The 19,424-nt window shown below is 39.7% G+C and overlaps 1 protein-coding gene across 11 annotated transcripts; it reads right to left on the bottom strand.

The window, feature by feature from the left end:
- Window positions 1–330: 330 nt before the first annotated feature.
- Window positions 331–17,760, bottom strand: LOC124878692. 11 transcript variants are annotated; one of them, XM_047382776.1, is made up of 16 exons: window positions 17,143–17,542; window positions 16,227–16,404; window positions 15,725–16,158; window positions 15,510–15,631; window positions 14,896–15,009; window positions 12,116–12,173; window positions 11,412–11,534; window positions 11,150–11,251; window positions 8,264–8,341; window positions 7,925–8,173; window positions 7,774–7,848; window positions 7,557–7,690; window positions 7,345–7,479; window positions 7,170–7,227; window positions 7,013–7,093; window positions 331–1,232 (listed from the first exon to the last, which is right to left on the bottom strand). In XM_047382776.1, exons 2-16 carry the CDS (start codon window positions 16,343–16,345, stop codon window positions 1,162–1,164), a joined length of 1,953 nt encoding a protein of 650 aa, XP_047238732.1. In that variant the 5' UTR covers window positions 16,346–16,404; window positions 17,143–17,542; the 3' UTR covers window positions 331–1,161. The 11 variants fall into 11 exon arrangements, with proteins under 11 accessions (XP_047238732.1, XP_047238723.1, XP_047238726.1 ...); XM_047382767.1 differs by lacking the exons at window positions 331–1,232; window positions 17,143–17,542 and adding exons at window positions 2,598–4,869; window positions 17,583–17,760; XM_047382770.1 differs by lacking the exons at window positions 331–1,232; window positions 17,143–17,542 and adding exons at window positions 2,598–4,869; window positions 17,583–17,760 and having other exon boundaries at window positions 16,227–16,401.
- Between the last annotated feature and the right edge of the window lie 1,664 nt (window positions 17,761–19,424).

The raw sequence follows: 19,424 nt of genomic DNA, 5'->3' as shown, positions 1-19,424 counted from the left end.
CCAGTGGCAGTTACAGTATAAAGGGCACCCTGGACGACTTGCTCCTATTGCCATTCTCCAGCCAATCACAACACAGATAGTCATCTAAATTCTGGGGCAGGATAAAAATCTGTTCAAAGCACTCAAAATAATCACCCTATTGTCATCAGGAGGCACCTTTAACAGACACTGTTTCCCATTAAAGTCAGTACAAATATACCCCAAAGAATGTGTAGTTATAATTGCACTTAAAAGTGGTTCTACAAAGTACTGACTCACTGGATCTGAAATGAAATTAATATCATGGTTTTAGGGTTTTTATTAGCCAAGAAATGTGGAAACTATGCATCATTTTCCATTTGCACGACTTTATTTTGGTCCATCACATAAAATCACCTCTTCCCCTGAAACAACCTTTTGTGGATATAACTTGACAAAACATGACAAAGCTTGAGGAGTATGAATACGTTTAAAAGACAATGTAAATCTCAGACATTTGTGTGCATGAGACAACCTCTTTATTCACTTCAATTTGTGTCCTAACTTGTGACCTATACAATGTTGATAGTCCGGAATGCAATCACAAGCGAAGGCCTTGATCTCATAACATTCAGGTTACTGTAACAGCCTGAGAGCTGAGGAAGTATATATCTCAAGTTTCTCAACGTACCAACAAATACTCAGATGTGGGGGAGGCCAATCCCAACCTGGTCATAAAATATGTCTCACTTATGCTTGCCTCCCTTCATTGTTTTTTTTTTTTTTTACCAAGGTTACGGTCCGAATTCCTTTCCCAGGAACTAAGATGTTTTCACTTTTAAGTTGATTTGAGATTTAACCATGAAAACCACAAACTGGTGTTTGTGTGGCAAAGGGAATAAGAGAAAGCCTGAGCGGTCTGTAGTACCACACTTTATTTAGAGTGCATCATTAGTATAAATGAAAACCACACAGTGCTGCAACCTCTGTATGTTAGTTCAAACATATATTTACATTGTTTTATTCAATGTACTTTATTTGCTTTAAGTATTATATTATAAAAGGGTTGCACAGTGGTGCAGTTGGTAGCACTGTTGCCTTGCAGCAAGAAGGTCCTGGGTTCATCTCCCCGCCAGGAATCTTTCTGCAATGTTCTCCCTGTGCTGGGTTCTTCTCCAAGTACTCTGGCTTCCTCCCACAGTCCTAAAACATGACTGTTCGGTTGACTGAACGAACCACAGGTGAAACCTGGGGAGTGTTTTGGCGCTGATTTTCTGTGAGGGATGGTGACACAGAGAGCAACCTTTTTCTCCAGGTCAAAAACATAGATAATTTCTATACATGGAAGTTACATTATATAATTTTAAACAGTTACTTACACAAGCACATAGAGGCAGGGACCTGACAGCACCAGCATACTCCTAAGCTACCATAAGATTGTTTTGTGTATTTTTTCAGTTCCAGCTTCCTCCCACAGTCCAAAAACATGACTGCTAAGCTAACTGGTTTCTCAAAATTGCCCTTATGTGTGAATGAGTGTGTGCGTGGTTGTTTGTCCTGTGTGTGTCTGTCTTGCCCTACGATGCACTAGCGACCTGTCCAGGGTGTACCCCGTCTCTCGCCTGCAGACTGCTGGAGATAGGCACCAGCTTCCCTGCGACCCACTATGGAAGAAGCGGGTATAGAAAATGACTATCCTCCCCCCAGATGGCTGACTTTGTTTCTTAAATAAACTTATAAAAATAACTTTCCTAAAGCATTAAATTGATAATGTTCATTTAAATCAGTTTCTTACTGTAGGGTGGAGGTTTATAGATATAAAGGGACTTGTAATTAGAGTAATGTTAAAAATAAAGTACATCCGTCTTGAACTTGAGGGTTTTATTTAGTTGTCTGTTCAGTTACCATTTTGACTAATAAATGACAACGTGGAGAAATCTTTTGGGTGTGGTTTTGTGACCTTGAGGTCAGATGTATTTAACTGTAGAACTAAGTGGTAGGTTATTGCCTCTTTTTTAAAGGAATGAACTTTTTAAGCCATTTTAATTCTGAAAACCAAGTAACAAACTGGACAGTATGAATGGCTTTGTGAGTGCATGCATGCTTATAATTATGTTTAGGATATGTAGTTAGGTCCATATGTATTTGGACACTTAAACAAAGTCTTATGTTTAATGACACATTAAAATTAGAATTATATAAAGGAATATGTAAATAAATAGCAGACCCTGAGGGCATCTAGGTCAAAATCAGAGGAAGGTTTAGGAATCATAACTCTTTGATATAAACCACTCCGTTGTTAAAAGGGATCCAAAGTAATTGGATAATTGACTCAAAAGTTATTTAATGTATAGGTCCAAGCTTCTGCTCGTGGGGTCAGCTTGGGCGTCCCAGAGCAACCAACACAAACACATTGGCCGACCTGGGACTGACGCTGGTGGAAGGAGGGGAGGCCTTCCCACAGCAGTGTGTGACCAAGCTGGTGACCAGCATGAGAAGGAGGTGCAAGGCTCTTGTGGTTCTGTTCAGTTCTTCTGTGCACTATAGAGGCTCCCGTTTGTGAAATGAATAGTTAAACTGCCTAAAAAGTATTTTTGTGGTTCAATCTTTCGTCCAAACAGGAAATAAACAGGCTGGCATTAATTGTCAAGAAGCTTTGTTGCAAAGAAATAAAAGGACCAATTACAAATTTCCTTTCATGAACACACACTATCCATCTATCTATTACACAGACATACACACACATATATACACTAGAATATGTATTTGACTTTTTAATTTGTGGTTTTTATAATCATCTCTTGCTACCTGCCATAGAGAAGTTTCATTTTTAAATGGACATTTAATGACCAAGTATCTTCTCTTCGCTATGTGGTATTCATTGAGCCAGTAGAGAGCAGCAAATAAAACTGGTTATATTTTGACAACAGAATGAAAATCTAATCATTGATGTTATGAGCTACTAAATTTGACACAATTTCTTATTTGATTTAAAAACAAAGTTTAAACACAGAACAGACATTTGAACGATTTGTTTAAATTGGTATACATTAGGCTTTTTTTTTAATGAATAAAAACACAACTAAACTCACTTTCAAAACAATTACACATCTAAAATTCTTGCAATAAAGAATCATTAAAACAAAAGAGGAACTGGTTAATTATATATTACCATCAACAATCTTTTTTTTGTGTGTGTTTTTTGGTTTAAGTGCTGTTTAGGCTAAACATAATAGCATAGGAAACAGAACACGTTTCACAACAGGAACAGAAATATGTAAAATAAATGGTTTTCCAATAATTCCAAGACAAAAATAAACAGGTAGAAAACAAAATAAAAATGTAATACAATTCTATTGTAGGTTCATGAACCACAATCCCATCTTTATCATCCATGAGTGAGGGGCATGTGAAAAACTCTTGCTTCTGGAGGCAATTGAGCTATTGAACTAGATTTGAAATAGGACGGAAGGGGTTTACAATCCACGGTGGGTAGATCTGGCATCTTGAATACATATACTGTTGACGTGAACCTTCTCCACTAGTGCAAGAGTTCATTGGTTTTTCCTGGCTTGCAGCAGCATGAGTAGAAAGAACTTGAATCTCCTCTTGGGCAGCAAGCAGCTTGGCTGTGTGGATGACAGTCTCCAAAAGCTGCCAGAGTCTAAGTGGGCATTGGTGGTGGATCAATGTGGAAACTGATTAGATGGGCTCTGGTAACGTCAGCGAGAATCCGTCTTTAATAGCTGCCCTGAAACAAGGGCTTAATGGTGTTTGGCTGGTCATTTCTAATAGTGTTAAAGCATAGTTGCCTAACCACAGCCCCATCAGCTTCTGGGTCCCGCTTTGGCTCTGGTATTCGTCCCGAGTTATAGTTGGTAGCGGCACAACGGGATGGACCTCTGCTCACACACATTTTTTGAGTATTAAAGAACTGCAGATTGGGTAGGTCACAGAGGTCAGCAGAAGTAGCTACAGCAGTTATAAGCTTGTCTTCAGTTCTGGCATCTGCAATGCTCCTCTTTAGAAAGTCCTCAGAAGACGAGATGTTGGCTGAAGAAGAAGCGTCGACACCTGGGGTGAAAAGTTCCTTCTTACACTCCAAACCAGATGTTACCATCTTGCTTGCTTTTAAAGAGTTTGAGGGTGAAGTCTTCCTTCCTGTAGCTTTAACCAGCTGACAGTTTGAAATCCAGTTATGTGATACACTTTCAGATTTAATGTTGACGATTTTTGAACCCCAGCTGGTGTGAGGCACTTCCAGAGAACTGGTTGCACAGGGGTTATTGGTTTTAGCACCATTCTTAACAGACTTGGAGAAGTGGTTTCTTTTGGATGTGCTGCATTTCAAATGAGAAATAAGTTTTGAAGAAAAATCCTGGTCCACACTGGATTTAACTCGTTTGGGTCCAGAGTCTTCATTTTTCACAGCATGCAGAGAAGGACCTGCAGCAGGGTCAATTGGAGGAGACACTGAAGTTGGAGAACTGGATTCGCTCTTGATCTTCTGTGTGATGAGTGTACGTTTAGCTGGCAGCAGGTCTTTCAGGGGGCTACTGGTTTTGTGCAGAGTTTGAACAGATGTATCAGCTGGTCTTTTCCTGGTTGGTCCTGCAATGGACACTTCCAAGTTTTTGACAGCAGTGCAAGGTGTGGATTCTGGGTCTGGTTTCTGACCGGAGCTTTGAGGCCAAGAGACAGCTGATGTAAACTCTGGCTTTAGAAAAGGATCAGGCTTGGTACCTTTAGCGAGGTTTAGTCCTGGATTAGGGACGGAACAGCCCAGCAGATTAGTCTTTGAAGACGAGGACTTCATATACACAGGACCGAAGACCATTTCTGTCCCCACATTTGTCGTTCCAACAATGGACATGTCTTTCAAAACAGTGCTCTTTGCATTTCCTTCAGCATCTTAAAAAAAAAAAACAAAGGGAGTAAAAGATAAAGGAATAAACTAAAAAAAGGAAAGTAGTGGGTTGGTGGTAGAGATTCCAAATGTGGGTTTTTCCAGAGTTAAACTATTCTTTCTAGTGTCACTTCTGTGGCAGGACTATTCAACACAATGGCCAACAGAATTAAACCTGTAAGTATGCCATGATGACAGCTAGGGGCTGCTACAGCCCTTCATGAGGAGGAGGAGAAAATGTAACCTGCAGATTAATGTACCAAAAACCCCTAATGCACTTGCAACACAAACAAAATAGAGAAGCTATCACTCTATGTAAAAATAAATCAAGTCTAGATTATATATATTAAAAAAAAAGCTTTTAATTGAAAAAAAATAGATGTAAAAGCTTCATAAATGCTTTAGCTTCCCTTCCACCATTCCATACCTACAACTTCTAAAAACATTCTGCTACAGGAGATAAATGAAAAAACAGAAATATTCAAATCTCGTGCAGAAAGTAACTGCCCCTTTTGCATCTGCTCACTCAAAGATGGCATTACTGGGCCAAAACATAGCATCTTTCTCCCAAAACAAAAGAAAAAGAAAAAGTGCATTTCTAAAACAGAACATTGAAACTTTCCAGACTGATATTGTGTTTTTATAAAAAAAAGGCATCAGCAGCAGGATTTAAATCATAAGGCAAAACAAGCAATCATAGAAAAAGGTACCTAGAGTAAACTGCTAGTTTATTTCTATTGGTATAGTTATGTCTAAAATAACCCAAACGTACAAAACAACCTTCTGATTTGTTTATCGGTACTGGCTGACCTAGTCCAAGTAAAGGTTTTGGTGGAAGGGTTGCCCTGAAACTTAACTTTCAAAATTTATCCATCAAAGAAGCTTAACCCAACTCAGTCAAAGCCAGAGCAACCTTGCTGGACACCTGTTGTGATAATGTTGCATCATATTCAAGTGAAGCCCTGCGAGACAGAATGTTTGCTCCTCGTTCTTTAGGTATTTGAATCTTAAAACAGGTTAAAAATAAATAAATCAGAAATCCAAGTTAATCACACTGTTCTGAATCCAAAGTGAGAATCCTCGGACCATCCAGTAATCTGGTGCCGAAGTTTGGAAAGGCACATCTGGAGCAGGGGTGAACAATATAGACCTAAAGTTTAATTGCAATATTTGGCAGAATTTATTGCGATAATTTAAAAAAAGGGCTTAAATCCACTGCAGTCTTTGTTGGCAAGAGCTGCATGTTACTGCAGCCAAACCCTCTTTTTCCATAAACAATACACCACTACTGAAAATCTTTGAAAAGCCTTCAAGGACGCCAGTTACACTAAGTGGTGCAGTTTTACCACTAAATAGCACTCTAACTGCATTCGTTCATATTTTCAAAGATACTGACAGCTCCATCAGAACAGCAAAAATAAGTAAATCGCAACAATACCTTCAGGTTTTGGAGTTCGCAAATTTGACTGTCATGAATAGAAAATTGAATCACAATAATGATAAACTGTACAAAAATTCCTGCTTCATACTCTGGAGAAATCCAACTTTTGTTGAAAAGCATTGAACAACATGTTGGCCCCTCCACCATCTTGCTGCCAGCCTTATGCCCAAAGGATATCCTAGTGGGTCTCAAATGTGAGGATGACCTTTTAGCTTCTCTTCCCCATTTTATTTATATCCTCTCAGATCAACAAAACAGGCAAAGTAGAAATGAGACCATTAAAATAAAAACTTCCTCTTGACATTTGAGTGTCAAAGAGATGTAAAAACTAAAACAAATTTCATATTCCAGAATCCTGAAATAATGAGAAGTCAGAATAAAATCTCATGACCTCGGACTATTTTAATTAAAAAGATTATTAACCTTCTTGATCCCTTGTTTTGTAACCTAAAAGGTCGCGTATGCATTCGGTTTTAAGAAATACGTTTGTTCTTTCAAGAAAGATGCCTCACTTGGCTGGTTGTCACGGGAAAGCCAGCTGAAGGAGAAGAGGTTATTACACCCCCCACTTGCTTATGAAAAGGTCAAACTCCAGGGGATTGTTCACACAACAACCACAAAAGTATGAAATGGTGAAGGGATGAGTTGACCAGCACCCAGAAGTAATGCTTGCTAGCCTGAGGAAAAAAAAAAAAAAAAAGACTTACTCATCAGTTGGTGTGTAGCTCTGAACAGTAGATGAACGGTTGGTTTCCCTTCATTAAAGATGTTCTGCAACATCTTCAAACCTTAAAACAAAATAGCAATTACAGCATACAATTTTTGTTTGTAAAGTTTACAGACGGATGAAAATGAAGCTTTCACCTTCACTGAATGGAGCCGCCTTAACAAACTGATGCAACTCTCGTTTAAGTACTATACACTAAAAGAAAAATGGACAAATTATTTTAACAAAAGTAACAATGTGGGAAAAACAATTGGCAGTGTACATCTTTGTTATTTTAATATCACTGTTTCATCTAGTGATCTGATAAAATACCTTTGCATCAATCTTTAGGACACGGTCGCGCTCTCCTAGCCTCCAGACAACTTCTTGCAAAATGTTCATTTTTAACACTCGAGGCAGATCTGCTTGCCACCAGAACATCTGCAGAAAATCCGGGTGCTTTTTCCACTGAAACATGTGGATGACCTTAGAACGCGTGCAGCCTGGTTTTCATCAATTTGTGGCATCTTTAACCAAACACTCACCATGTATTTAAGTTGGTGGTCGAGGCTGGCCATATGCTGACAGATGTTGCAGCGCGAGAGGGTTTCCTCGCAGCTTTCACACAGAAAGAAGGTTTCCAGACAAATCCCTTGGCACTCCCAAACAGAGTCTATACCTGATGAATGCAGACCATTAAGATACGCTTCATGTTTCTGTAAAGAGGCAAAAAATGCTGAGGGCTGTTAGAGGGACACTCACCAATAACCTGTTTAGTGTCCACTTCACTTACTTGCAAGAAAAGGGACAGATTACTGCAGCCTTGAGCTTTTCTCCCTGAAACAACCATCTATTACCACAAGTTAGCTTATAAATGACAAAATAAAGTTAAACTTGAGTGCTCAACACTAACCAAGGGAAGTTATGGGTTTTGACTGTAGTTTACAGTGCTCTCCAGGTGCTGCGTCATGTTTTGGAACTTCTTCTGGGTCGAGACTCGGTCCATTTTGTTTTATTGGTACTGGAGCTGCTCGTTTCTGGGGGTTGCAGATTTCACCTGTTGGTCTACAACTAACAGCCTTTGGTGGATCTGGTGAGGGTGACGTGCTCTTTAAACATAGTCTTTCCAGAGGGAACAGAGGGTCTGCTTTCGGCACCATCCCTTGGGTGAAAAATTTGTGCAAATGAATTATTTAGATCGTGTGTAAGGAATGTTTCAACATGCCGACAAATATATACTAAAATTACTAACTGGGACTTGGCCTGGCAAGTGTGACTTTATGATGCTGAGCATCAGAATCAGGAATAAATGGATCCTGTTTGACAGTTTCTGAAATGAAAAAAAAAAAGAAATAAATATTCTGAAAGAAATTTTCAACTGTTGATTTTCTTGGGAGAAACTCAACAAAAAAAGTCAAACCAGTAAAGTCTTCAGCATTGCTGCCTGGAACAGGATCTGGATCCACTTTGTAACTTATAGACGGCTGGAGACGTTCCTGAATCAGACTATTTTATCTTGACCTTGGACAAAGCTCAAAACATTCAGTCTGATTGCCTTTGTAGGAGGAGCAAAATACAACAAACTAAAGCCATCATTAACTAATCTGAAGAATGAATTGAGTTTTTTTTGCTATATTCAAATGTCCACATTTACAAGCATGGGGAGATATGTCAGTTTCTCTAGATTATGGTTCAAAATAAATTGTTAAACTTGTATTAAAATGGGCAAGAACAAATATGAGAAATGGTAATTTAATTAAATTCTACATTTATTGTACATCAAGCCAAGACCTGACATTTAAATAAAAACAAAAAGATATTAAAGAAAAGGTTGGCTTGTCCTCTTTAGGTTAGAGGGGAGTTCCTGCCTCATGTGGAGGAGTTCAAGTATCTTGGGTTCTTGTTCATGAGTGAGGGGAGAATGGAGCTGGAGATCGACAGACTGATCATGTGGCTGCCACAGTAATGAGGATGGTGTGCTAGTAGTTGTGGTGAAGAAAGAGCTGAGCTGAAAAGTGTAGCTCTTGATTTACCGGTCTGTCTACGTTCCTACCCTCACCTATGGCCATGAACTTTGGGTCATGACCTAAAGAACGAGATCCCGGATACAAGCGGCTGAAATGAGCTTCCTCCGTAGGGTGGCCGGGCACTCCCTTAGAGATAGGGTGAGGAGCTCGGCCATCCGGGAGTGGCTCGGAGTAGAGCCGCTGCTTCTCCACATCGAGAAGAGCCAGTTGAGGTGGCTCGGGCATCTATACCAGATGCCTCCTGGACGCCTTCCTCGGGAGGTGTTCCAGGCACATCCCACCGGGAGGAGGTCCAGGGGACGGCCCAGGACACGCTGGAGGGACTATGTCTCTCGGCTGGCCTGGGAACACCTTGGGCTCCCCCTGGAGGAACTGGAGGAGGTGTCTGGAGAGAGGGACGTCTGGGCATCTCTGTTGAGTCTGCTGCCCGGTCCCGGATAAGCAGAAGACGACGAGTACGTGATATTAAAGAACAGAGGTTTCAACAGCTATTCAATGCCACAAATACTACTGCCTAAATAGTAAGTTTGTGACAAGGGAATTAAACATTGAAGATGAAATTAAAGTCTACAATTTAACAAAAGGTTAATCAGTCTCTCAGGAGCCTTGACGACAGTGTCAGATACGCTCAAAAACAAAAACAAAAAACGCCTCAGTCACCAGCTGACGCTCCAAGCCAAAGTGCCCAGCCATCCTTTTGTGAGTTGCTCCCAAGAAAAGGGTTTGTGGCCTAATTTGGAATTGGTTCCAAAACTGAGTTCATCCTCCACTTTATTTTCACTCAGGTAAAAGTAGAGACCATCGTTAATTAGTCCACTTAGCAGGAATAGTCAAATTTTCTGTTCCAACAGCAGATTTTGGGTAATTCAGAGACTAGCATCCATCTTGGTGGCATGCATGTGTGGAAACATAAAGCTTTGTTTGATTAGATTAAAAAAGTTATTGTTTTTACCATAAGATGAATTCTGTGAAGAATTGTTCACTCTGAGTAAACATGCAAGCCTTCTGATAATAGATTACATTGGAAAAAAGTTATTGGCGTGAGAAGTGATTAATGGGTCTGTTGTTGCAGTCCAGCCAGGAAATCTTGTGATACGCTGACCCCTGCCAGGTCAGCATGACATCAATTCAGCCATCCAGTTTAACTCAAGAATGAAGAGTTGATCAAAATCATGAGAATGTTAATGTAGACTGTCACATAGGCCAACTTGATGTTTTCCAGATGTCTGGCTGGAGTGTATTCCCAGAAAAGTAGAGAAAAGCAATGGTGTAGGTGCCAAGAAGGTTTACGTAAATGAATATGATTATTTCAATTGGTCAAGAGGACCTAAATACACACCAATGCTTTGTATCTATATAAAACCGCCCTGTTAAGATTGACGGGGGGGGGGGGGGGGGGGGGGGGGGGTTGTGCACTTTGAATAAAAGTTCCCCCCATGGGGACTGCTTGAGAGAGATATTTATGAATCAATTGCAACTGAATCTTGCTTGATAGCAGGCCTTTTCTAATGTGGCTAGACAAGGGTTTTGGATGGGTTCTTTGAGTCAAAAATGAAACTCAGCTCAGCTTTTAGCAATAGGCGTATCCAGGAGAGAAGCCGTTATAGTCGGTGAGCCAGACAGATCCGTTAGATGGCCAATCTCCATTTTGTCCAAACTTACTTCAGACTAGAGAGACCAAAGACGTCAAACCATTATTGTAGCCAAAAACACATGGTTGTTTCCACATTTAAAGTTCCAAGCATGTATTCACTCAGAAGTACTCATTCCAGGCTTAAAACAGACATTAAAAGGTTAAAACCAAATATTCTCTGATGGCAGAGCATTCCTTGCATTGAAATCTTGCTTCTGTGTACACCAGTTGATGGATGTGTAAAACACAATAAAGTGGATATTCTATTCTAAAACTCAGTCATAAGGGAACATCGTCATGTATTGATCAGCATTTAGATAAACCTCTTGAGCTCAACAGCTGAGGTAGTAAAAATAACATTGGGAGATTCCAGTTCACCAAGGACTTTCTGAAGGTACCTGGAGCAAAACAATTTTAGTTGAAAGATCCTGCTTCCCAATCACAGTATCTGCCTTATAGAAACTCAAAAAACACCAACCTTTCACATGGAGAGGTCTAATCTGGTGCAGTCTTTCACTCTTCTCCTCTGATGGATCATTACCAGGAAATCTTAAAATCTCTTTTTGTTGCACTTGTTTTCCTAATGGGCAGAGTGAGAAGAAAGTGCCATACGCTCACTGGGTATTTCAGAGCATACAATGAGCACTGTCAATACATGTCCCCCCCCCAAAAAAAAAATCACTTAAATTGATAAAGCTTTAATTGTTTGTCAGAAATTGTAACCGAGGTTTAAAATGTACCATCATCGGAGCTTGAAACTTCACAGATACTTGGACCCATCTGAAGAGAAGTTTTTACGATTTCAGCAGTGGAAGATGAGACTCGAGGGTCTTGCTTCACAATTGCTTTCAGCTCCTCAACAGCTGAGAATCAAAAGACAAAAAGTGAGAAAGACAGTTCCTAATCAGCACACAATACCGTTCTTTAAAAAGGAGTTACTTCTCAGTTATCAGACCAAAACTAATTTCATTCAACTGAATGCTGTGTGATATTATGTCACAACACTGACCAAGTTAGAGCAACTTCTCCATCAAGTACATTCAGGCTAGCAAGGATTTTATGCTTCATCATAAAGTGACGTGTCAACTAGTAATTACACCGATTATTCCTACACAAACCTGACTTTTACTACAAGTAGCCCAAGCTGAAGAGGCCACCAGGTGGAGGATTAATTCAGAGAACAGGGGGTGGACCCCAAGCAAAAGGTACCATAATCACCAGGCACTAAGAGAAGATGTTACTTAAAGCAGGAACTAGAGTAAACTAGTCACCTTAATGCAAATATTAAAAAATTAAAAAATAATAAAATAAAAAATAAAAAAAGCATAAAGGAGACCCTCCATCTTATTCCCCTTTGAGAAAAGAAAGAAAAAGAAACCTAGATTTAAAGACTAAGCTCTAATGGTGTGGCTTTCTGAAATTAAATTATTAAAGATTTTACTACCTTCTTTTTCTGAAAGAGCAGCCAGCTTTTGGTACAAGTCCTTCTTCACCTCCATTCTCTAAATGTTGGAATAAAAAAAATGAAAACTGACATGTTGAAATAGATTCTGCGAGCAAGATGTGCAAGGTAACAGTTTGTATTACTAAAGTCTATCTCAAATGTAAAATATTTAAGTTGTTAAGTAAATGGTGGGAAACACCCTGAAGACAACAGCCAAAACTACACCTTTTGCATTCCAAAACATAGGCTCTAGTCCACCAGCATCTATGAGATACACTTTCTGAACAATTACAGGCCCTTCTCAAAATATTAGCATATTGTGATAAAGTTCATTATTTTCCATAATGTCATGATGAAAATTTAACATTTATATATTTTAGATTCATTGCACACTAACTGAAATATTTCAGGTCTTTTATTGTCTTAATACTAATGATTTTGGCATACAGCTCATGAAAACCCAAAATTCCTATCTCACAAAATTAGCATATCATTAAAAGGGTCTTTAAACGAGCTATGAACCTAATCATCTGAATCAACGAGTTAACTCTAAACACCTGCAAAAGATTCCTGAGGCCTTTAAAACTCCCAGCCTGGTTCATCACTCAAAACCCCAATCATGGGTAAGACTGCCGACTTGACTGCTGTCCAGAAGGCCACTATTGACACCCTCAAGCAAGAGGGTAAGACACAGAAAGAAATTTCTGAACGAATAGGCTGTTCCCAGAGTGCTGTATCAAGGCACCTCAGTGGGAAGTCTGTGGGAAGGAAAAAGTGTGGCAGAAAACGCTGCACAACGAGAAGAGGTGACCGGACCCTGAGGAAGATTGTGGAGAAGGGCCGATTCCAGACCTTGGGGGACCTGCGGAAGCAGTGGACTGAGTCTGGAGTAGAAACATCCAGAGCCACCGTGCACAGGCGTGTGCAGGAAATGGGCTACAGGTGCCGCATTCCCCAGGTCAAGCCACTTTTGAACCAGAAACAGCGGCAGAAGCGCCTGACCTGGGCTACAGAGAAGCAGCACTGGACTGTTGCTCAGTGGTCCAAAGTACTTTTTTCGGATGAAAGCAAATTCTGCATGTCATTCGGAAATCAAGGTGCCAGAGTCTGGAGGAAGACTGCGGAGAAGGAAATGCCAAAATGCCAGAAGTCCAGTGTCAAGTACCCACAGTCAGTGATGGTCTGGGGTGCCGTGTCAGCTGCTGGTGTTGGTCCACTGTGTTTTATCAAGGGCAGGGTCAATGCAGCTAGCTATCAGGAGATTTTGGAGCACTTCATGCTTCCATCTGCTGAAAAGCTTTATGGAGATGAAGATTTCATTTTTCAGCACGACCTGGCACCTGCTCACAGTGCCAAAACCACTGGTAAATGGTTTACTGACCATGGTATCACTGTGCTCAATTGGCCTGCCAACTCTCCTGACCTGAACCCCATAGAGAATCTGTGGGATATTGTGAAGAGAACGTTGAGAGACTCAAGACCCAACACTCTGGATGAGCTAAAGGCCGCTATCGAAGCATCCTGGGCCTCCATAAGACCTCAGCAGTGCCACAGGCTGATTTCCTCCATGCCACGCCGCATTGAAGCAGTCATTTCTGCCAAAGGATTCCTGACCAAGTATTGAGTGCATAACTGTACATGATTATTTGAAGGTTGACGTTTTTTGTATTAAAAACACTTTTATTGGTCGGATGAAATATGCTAATTTTGTGAGATGGTAATTTTGGGTTTTCATGAGCTGTATGCCACAATCATCTGTATTAAGACAATAAAAGACCTGAAATATTTCAGTTAGTGTGCAATGAATCTAAAATATATGAATATTAAATTTTCATCATTACATTATAGAAAATAATGAACTTTATCACAATATGCTAATTTTTGAGAAGGACCTGTAGTTTGCAAGAGAACCCCTCAGGTAAAATATACTACAGAGAAAGACCTTCATAGCTGACATTTAAGATGCTTCCTGGAACACGTTAGCAATTACAATCACACCATGTTTTTTGTAAATCAGCACAACAAATTTTAGTACCTTATACAATTCTAATGTGAAGATACAAATATCAATTATGCATTTGTTTTTATTAAGACTTTAACCAAAACACCTTAGAAACCCATTATATGTATTCCATAGAACAAAAGAGTTTTGGAAAGTTTGCTTCCCCCCCCCCCCATCCCTTTAATCAGCAAAAACAATTTCCTTAATTTGGAGTAATCAGATTGGCAGATACTTGAATGTAAAAATCGATCTTCTCTACCCCCACAAAGGTCTAAAAATGTGATAAATGACTAAATAGGAACCAATTATTTTAGTTTACTTAATTTAGTAGTTTGCACAGCAATGCCCTAAACTTTTCATTTATATTTGAGAGCACTACCTCATGTGCAGTTGAAACAAGTTTATATTGTTTCACAAGGTGTTGTTCAATTTTTTTCAATAAAATAAGATTGGAACATTGAATGTGTATGGTACCCTTATTACACCTAACGGTGTCAGTGAAAGGGAAAAAAATTAATAAAAATCATCAAAATCAGTACTGCCCAACATCAGAATTGGTGGGTCAGGCTTTTAAAGATTGGGGATCAGCCAGAAAGCTGCAATCGATGCACCCTTGGTCAAAAGCCAATTTTACAGTCAAGAGTGTAGTTTCTTACAGTACTCATTTTTACTATAGGTAGTACTTTTAGTTCTTGGAGAAAAAAGAAAGCTAAGAAGGTCAATATTTCAAGAGTGCAACATTTTCAAAAACACTGATAACCGTGTTTGGACTCATCACCTGTGGCTTCTGTGATCCTAGGCTTTTCTCAATCTCAGCTAAATGGACCACTATAGTTTTCAATTTTTCCTCCAAGTTTGAGAAATCTGCAGTCCATCCTGGATACTTCATTTTCTAGGGGAAAAAAATGATCAGTAAATCTCTGAATTATTGCACAAGTTTTTAATACACTCCAGAGAAGCATAAGTTAAGTTGCTAAGGTTTAAATGGCAAAAAGAGATTCCCAATTAAGGTTAGCTTCTAACTGATATAACTAGTAAAACTTCTGTTGGATAAAAAAAAAAAAAAAGAAAATTAACATTTATGTATAGTTTCCACACTGGATAGTCTTTGACTTTTTGGCCGTAGGTCTCGTCTAAACTTTGCAAAATAACAGTGGGAAAGAAAAACACATTCAACCACAATTTAGACATCTTTGTTGTGATATGAACCACTCAAATCAGGCTTTTTGCACATTCCACTCTAACCAATACTTGTCTGCATCACAGCTATAGGTTGGGCTGAAATAACCTTTAAGATGCTATACACAAGTCTTGACACAGATCTTGAAAACCTTAGTGAGAGAAAAATAAATGAACATGGTTGAGTTGAGAAAAACCAATTCAGCCACATACCACATAGTTACAGCAATGGGTTAAACTGGTGGAATGACTGGAAGTTCTTAGCCTGACTGAACACAGCTGACAGTAGACTTGCTGCTTTTCTTCACAAGACACAATAATCAGCTGATTTAAGCCTAATGCAAGAGAAGAGGAGCATTAATCAAAAGAGCATCATACCTATACACTAAATGTCTTTGAAGAAAAAAAAATAAAAAAGACAAACTTGCCAATTTTGACCAGGCTTCTACTTGTGGAGGCTTCTTTCACCAACTTCTCGTTCATAGAGCTTGCAAGCATGGTTGTTTTAGTAGCAGGTGGTGAATTCCTCTTGTCAGCATGTGCTTCAATGTTTACTCCAGTCAGCTTCTTAACAGGCCCAATCTTAGGAGCATTTATGGGTTTTACTGGTTGTTTAGGCATTTTAGCAGGGGCTAAAGATGTCACCATAGTCCGAGGAAATACTTCGACTCTGGAATTCGTTCCACTGCATCCAGAACCACTTACAGTTGTAGAGTTAGTGCTGATACTGAAGTACACTTTATGCAACAATTTGGATCCTGCAGCACCACATGAAGATGTTTTTTTAGATACAGTTCCACTTTCTTTTAGGACCCTGGATATTCCTGCAGATTTTGCAGCTGGTGCATTAGGGATGACAGTCCTGGAAATTAAGTTTCTCTGTCAGTGAGGTGAAAGTGGCATGCATTAATGAGGTAGGCAACTACTTACCTTTTCAGGATAGACACTGGTTTTTGTTTAGAGATCACATTTGATGCCTTCATATGTGTCCTCAGATCTTGATTTAATCTAAACGACACTTGAGTAGTTTTGGGGTAAGTTTCCGTCATCTTGGATAGGAGTTGGATGCTCCACAATCCTCTGGATTAATTAGTTGAGGCTCAACCTGCTTTATGGAAAAAATAAAATAAATCAAACCATTCAATGTTTCAAAACCGCAAATATAGCTTGGAAAATTCAAGCTATAATGGTTTACCCATTCTCTTTGTATGGAAAGATTGAGAAAACAATCCAAGCCATTAAACAACAATGGGCAGATGTGAAAATGATTCCAAGAGCTTAGAAAATAGAACCAGCAGTTGAGAGACCTGCCTATTAGCAAGATCCAACAAAGACTGCTGCAACACAAGGCAGCAAACTTGGATGAACCAAATATAAATGTTAAGGAGAAAACCCCTGAGAGAGAGAGAGAGACAAATCACAACAGACAGCAATCAAATCCACCTTTAGTAGTGCAGAAATCAGAGGATCCTTCAGATGATAGTCAACAAAAAAACTATTACTCTGGAAACAGGAACGAACACTGAAGCAATTCACCATTAGTCAAAAACAACAAAAATGTTAAAAATAAAATGGATTAGAGAGCCTCATTTCCATTAGACGAGCATTTGTGGGTAATTATCAAACAGGAAGCTGGTAAATGAACTACAGCTCACTACCCGAGGGCATGTCAGCTAAAGAGCAGAAGCTAGCAAGCAAACGACCAGAGTCGCATTTTTTGAGTCTTCCTCTTCCAGTTTATGCCCAATTTTAAATATATCTCTGATCCTATTTTAAATCTTAGGCCTTCATAGCCTTAAAATGTTGCTAGGACAAAAACAAAACAAATCAAAATAAAAGGCCTCACCTTTTCTCTACGGGGTCAGCTGGGCCCCACAATTCAATCCAACATTTCACACAACATAAGCAAATAAAACCAGGTAAATTAATAAAGTGCAAGTTTTTCCTAAAGCTCAGTCACTCCATGAAAAACGAATGCCTTTAATAAGTTTATAAAAAAAAAAAAAAAAAAAATTAATTTAAAAAAACGTAATTAGCCAGGAATTAAACGACGTCCTGATAACAGAGAAATGGAAGAACAGCCACACCGGGAAAAACGAATGAAAAACAGAACCAGAATAAATAAATACACATGAAGGGCCGATTCATAACAAGACACAGGTGAACCCAATGACGATTTCAGCAGGCAATCAGGCAACTGAAGAACAAGAAGTTAGATTAAAGACACACCAGGTCAATGATTATTTAAAAGCAATACTAATCAGAAACCAAACTATGCAGACTCACCAGTTGGTGGCTGTAATGCATCATTAAGATGTTTGCCATCTGCAATAAAATTAAGCAAGAAGAAGAACCAAACTATGGCTGCCGGGGTTATCACGCGGACAGAATAAAAACAATCCCGTTGTCATAGAAACCGCTCATTTAAACTGGAACAAAATCACTTATAAATTAATAACTCCGCCTCCCAAAAATTTTTTTTGACAAATGCCACCAAAGTGGGCAGCGCCAAGTGTGGGGATGAGCGGAGGAGGTTAAGTAGGGTGTGGTCAGGAGGGCGAGGGAAAGTGGCAGCTAGCTTAATTTGGTACATTGAAACATGGAGGCTTTACGGAACCCAGCGGGCCTGAGCCTTATCAGTCCGAGCCGCTGGCTCAAGACGCTGACTCGGCCATGGGGGTGTGTTTGAGTGAGATGGTTTTATGCCCGAACCGGGGGCAACTTGAACCAATAGGAAAATTAATCTGCAGTAACCTCCGTTCAACACTAAGAGGACAGCACTAAGACGGTTTTAGGATAAATATTGCAGAATTAAATACGTTTACATGAAATGTAAAAACAAAAATGGCACAGTAGCACAAAGATAGCACAATTATGGCCCAGTTAATACAGTTTATCTGCAAAAAAAAAAAAAAAGTTGATTTGGGGTTTAGTTCCTCTTTAACGGTCAAAACTGGGCAATAGACAAAAATGTATAATTAGATTAAATTCAATTCAGTTTTATTTATATAGCGCCAATTCACAACACATGTTGTCTCAAGGCACTTCACAACAGTCAGGTACATACATTCCAATTAATCCTAACCATTGAACAGTGCAGTCGGAGTTAGCTTTTTATTCAAATTGGATAAAAAGTTTTTCTATCTAAGGAAACCCAGCAGATTGCATCCAGTCAGTGACTTGCAGCATTCACTCCTCCTGGATGAGCATGTAGAGACAGTGGACAGTCACTGGCGTTGACTTTGCAGCAATCCCTCATACTGAGCATGCATGTAGTGACAGTGGAGAGGAAAAACTCCCTTTTAACAGGAAGAAACCTCCAGCAGAACCAGGCTCAGTGTGAGCGGCCATCTACCATGACCGACTGGGGATTAGAGAGAACAGAGCAGAGACACAAAAAGAACACAGAAGCACTGATCCAGGAGTACTTTCTATGGGAAGGAACAGTAAATGTTAATGGATGTAGCTCCTTTAGTTGTTTCACCTAGAAAGAAAGAACAGATAAACTCTGAGCCAGTTTTCAAGGTTAGAGTCTGAAAGAGAGCTCATATAATTAGTTACAGTAAAAGCTCAGTCAATTTCCATGTCTAGGAGAGAGAAAGGGTTAAACACTGAAAGACAGGGCTATGTGGATCATCGGTAGAGGGTGAGCATTAAGTTGTTGCCAGCAGAAGCTCGGACGATTCCCCTCTCCAGAAAGGTGTCACAGGCAGACACAGAGCCATGCCAGGTGTAGCTTCTAGGAAGAGAAAAGAGAGCACAAGGTTAAAAGCTGAAATAACAGCAAACATTGCAAAATTGGAGAGTAGTGTGAGAATGTAGCGAAGAGGGTGAAAGTGGTCGTTATGTCCTCCAGCAGCCTAAGCCTATAGCAGCATAACTACACAGATAGTATCAGTTCAGATTATTTGGTTAAACGGCGCTTATTTACAACAATGTCGTCTCAAGGCACCTCACAAAGGATCCCTCTGATGGTCATTGTTATACTAAAAACCACAAGGATTGGGATACCTCCCTCTGTCAGACTGATCACAACCATCGGAAAAGAGAAGGGGTCATACAGGTAGCAGAAATGGAGGGTGTGTTTGCTCCTCAACCATAACTGAGCCGGTTGAGGCAAAAACCTGA

Source organism: Girardinichthys multiradiatus, chromosome 13 (genome assembly GCF_021462225.1).
Source record: "Girardinichthys multiradiatus isolate DD_20200921_A chromosome 13, DD_fGirMul_XY1, whole genome shotgun sequence".
Classification (NCBI taxonomy): Eukaryota; Metazoa; Chordata; class Actinopteri; order Cyprinodontiformes; family Goodeidae; genus Girardinichthys; species Girardinichthys multiradiatus.
Note: the sequence above shows the minus strand (reverse complement) of the source record. Positions and strands in the feature narration are given on the sequence as shown.

Excerpts from the sequence above, each read along its gene's own strand:
- LOC124878692 (XM_047382767.1), bottom strand. The coding sequence starts at position 16,345 with ATGACGGAAACTTACCCCAAAACTACTCAAGTGTCGTTTAGATTAAAT. Across the intron at positions 16,159-16,226 it reads CCAGTGTCTATCCTGAAAAG|GACTGTCATCCCTAATGCAC; the intron begins GTAAGTAGTTGC and ends CTTAATTTCCAG. Across the intron at positions 8,342-11,149 it reads TAGACCTCTCCATGTGAAAG|AAACTGTCAAACAGGATCCA; the intron begins GTTGGTGTTTTT and ends TTTTCATTTCAG.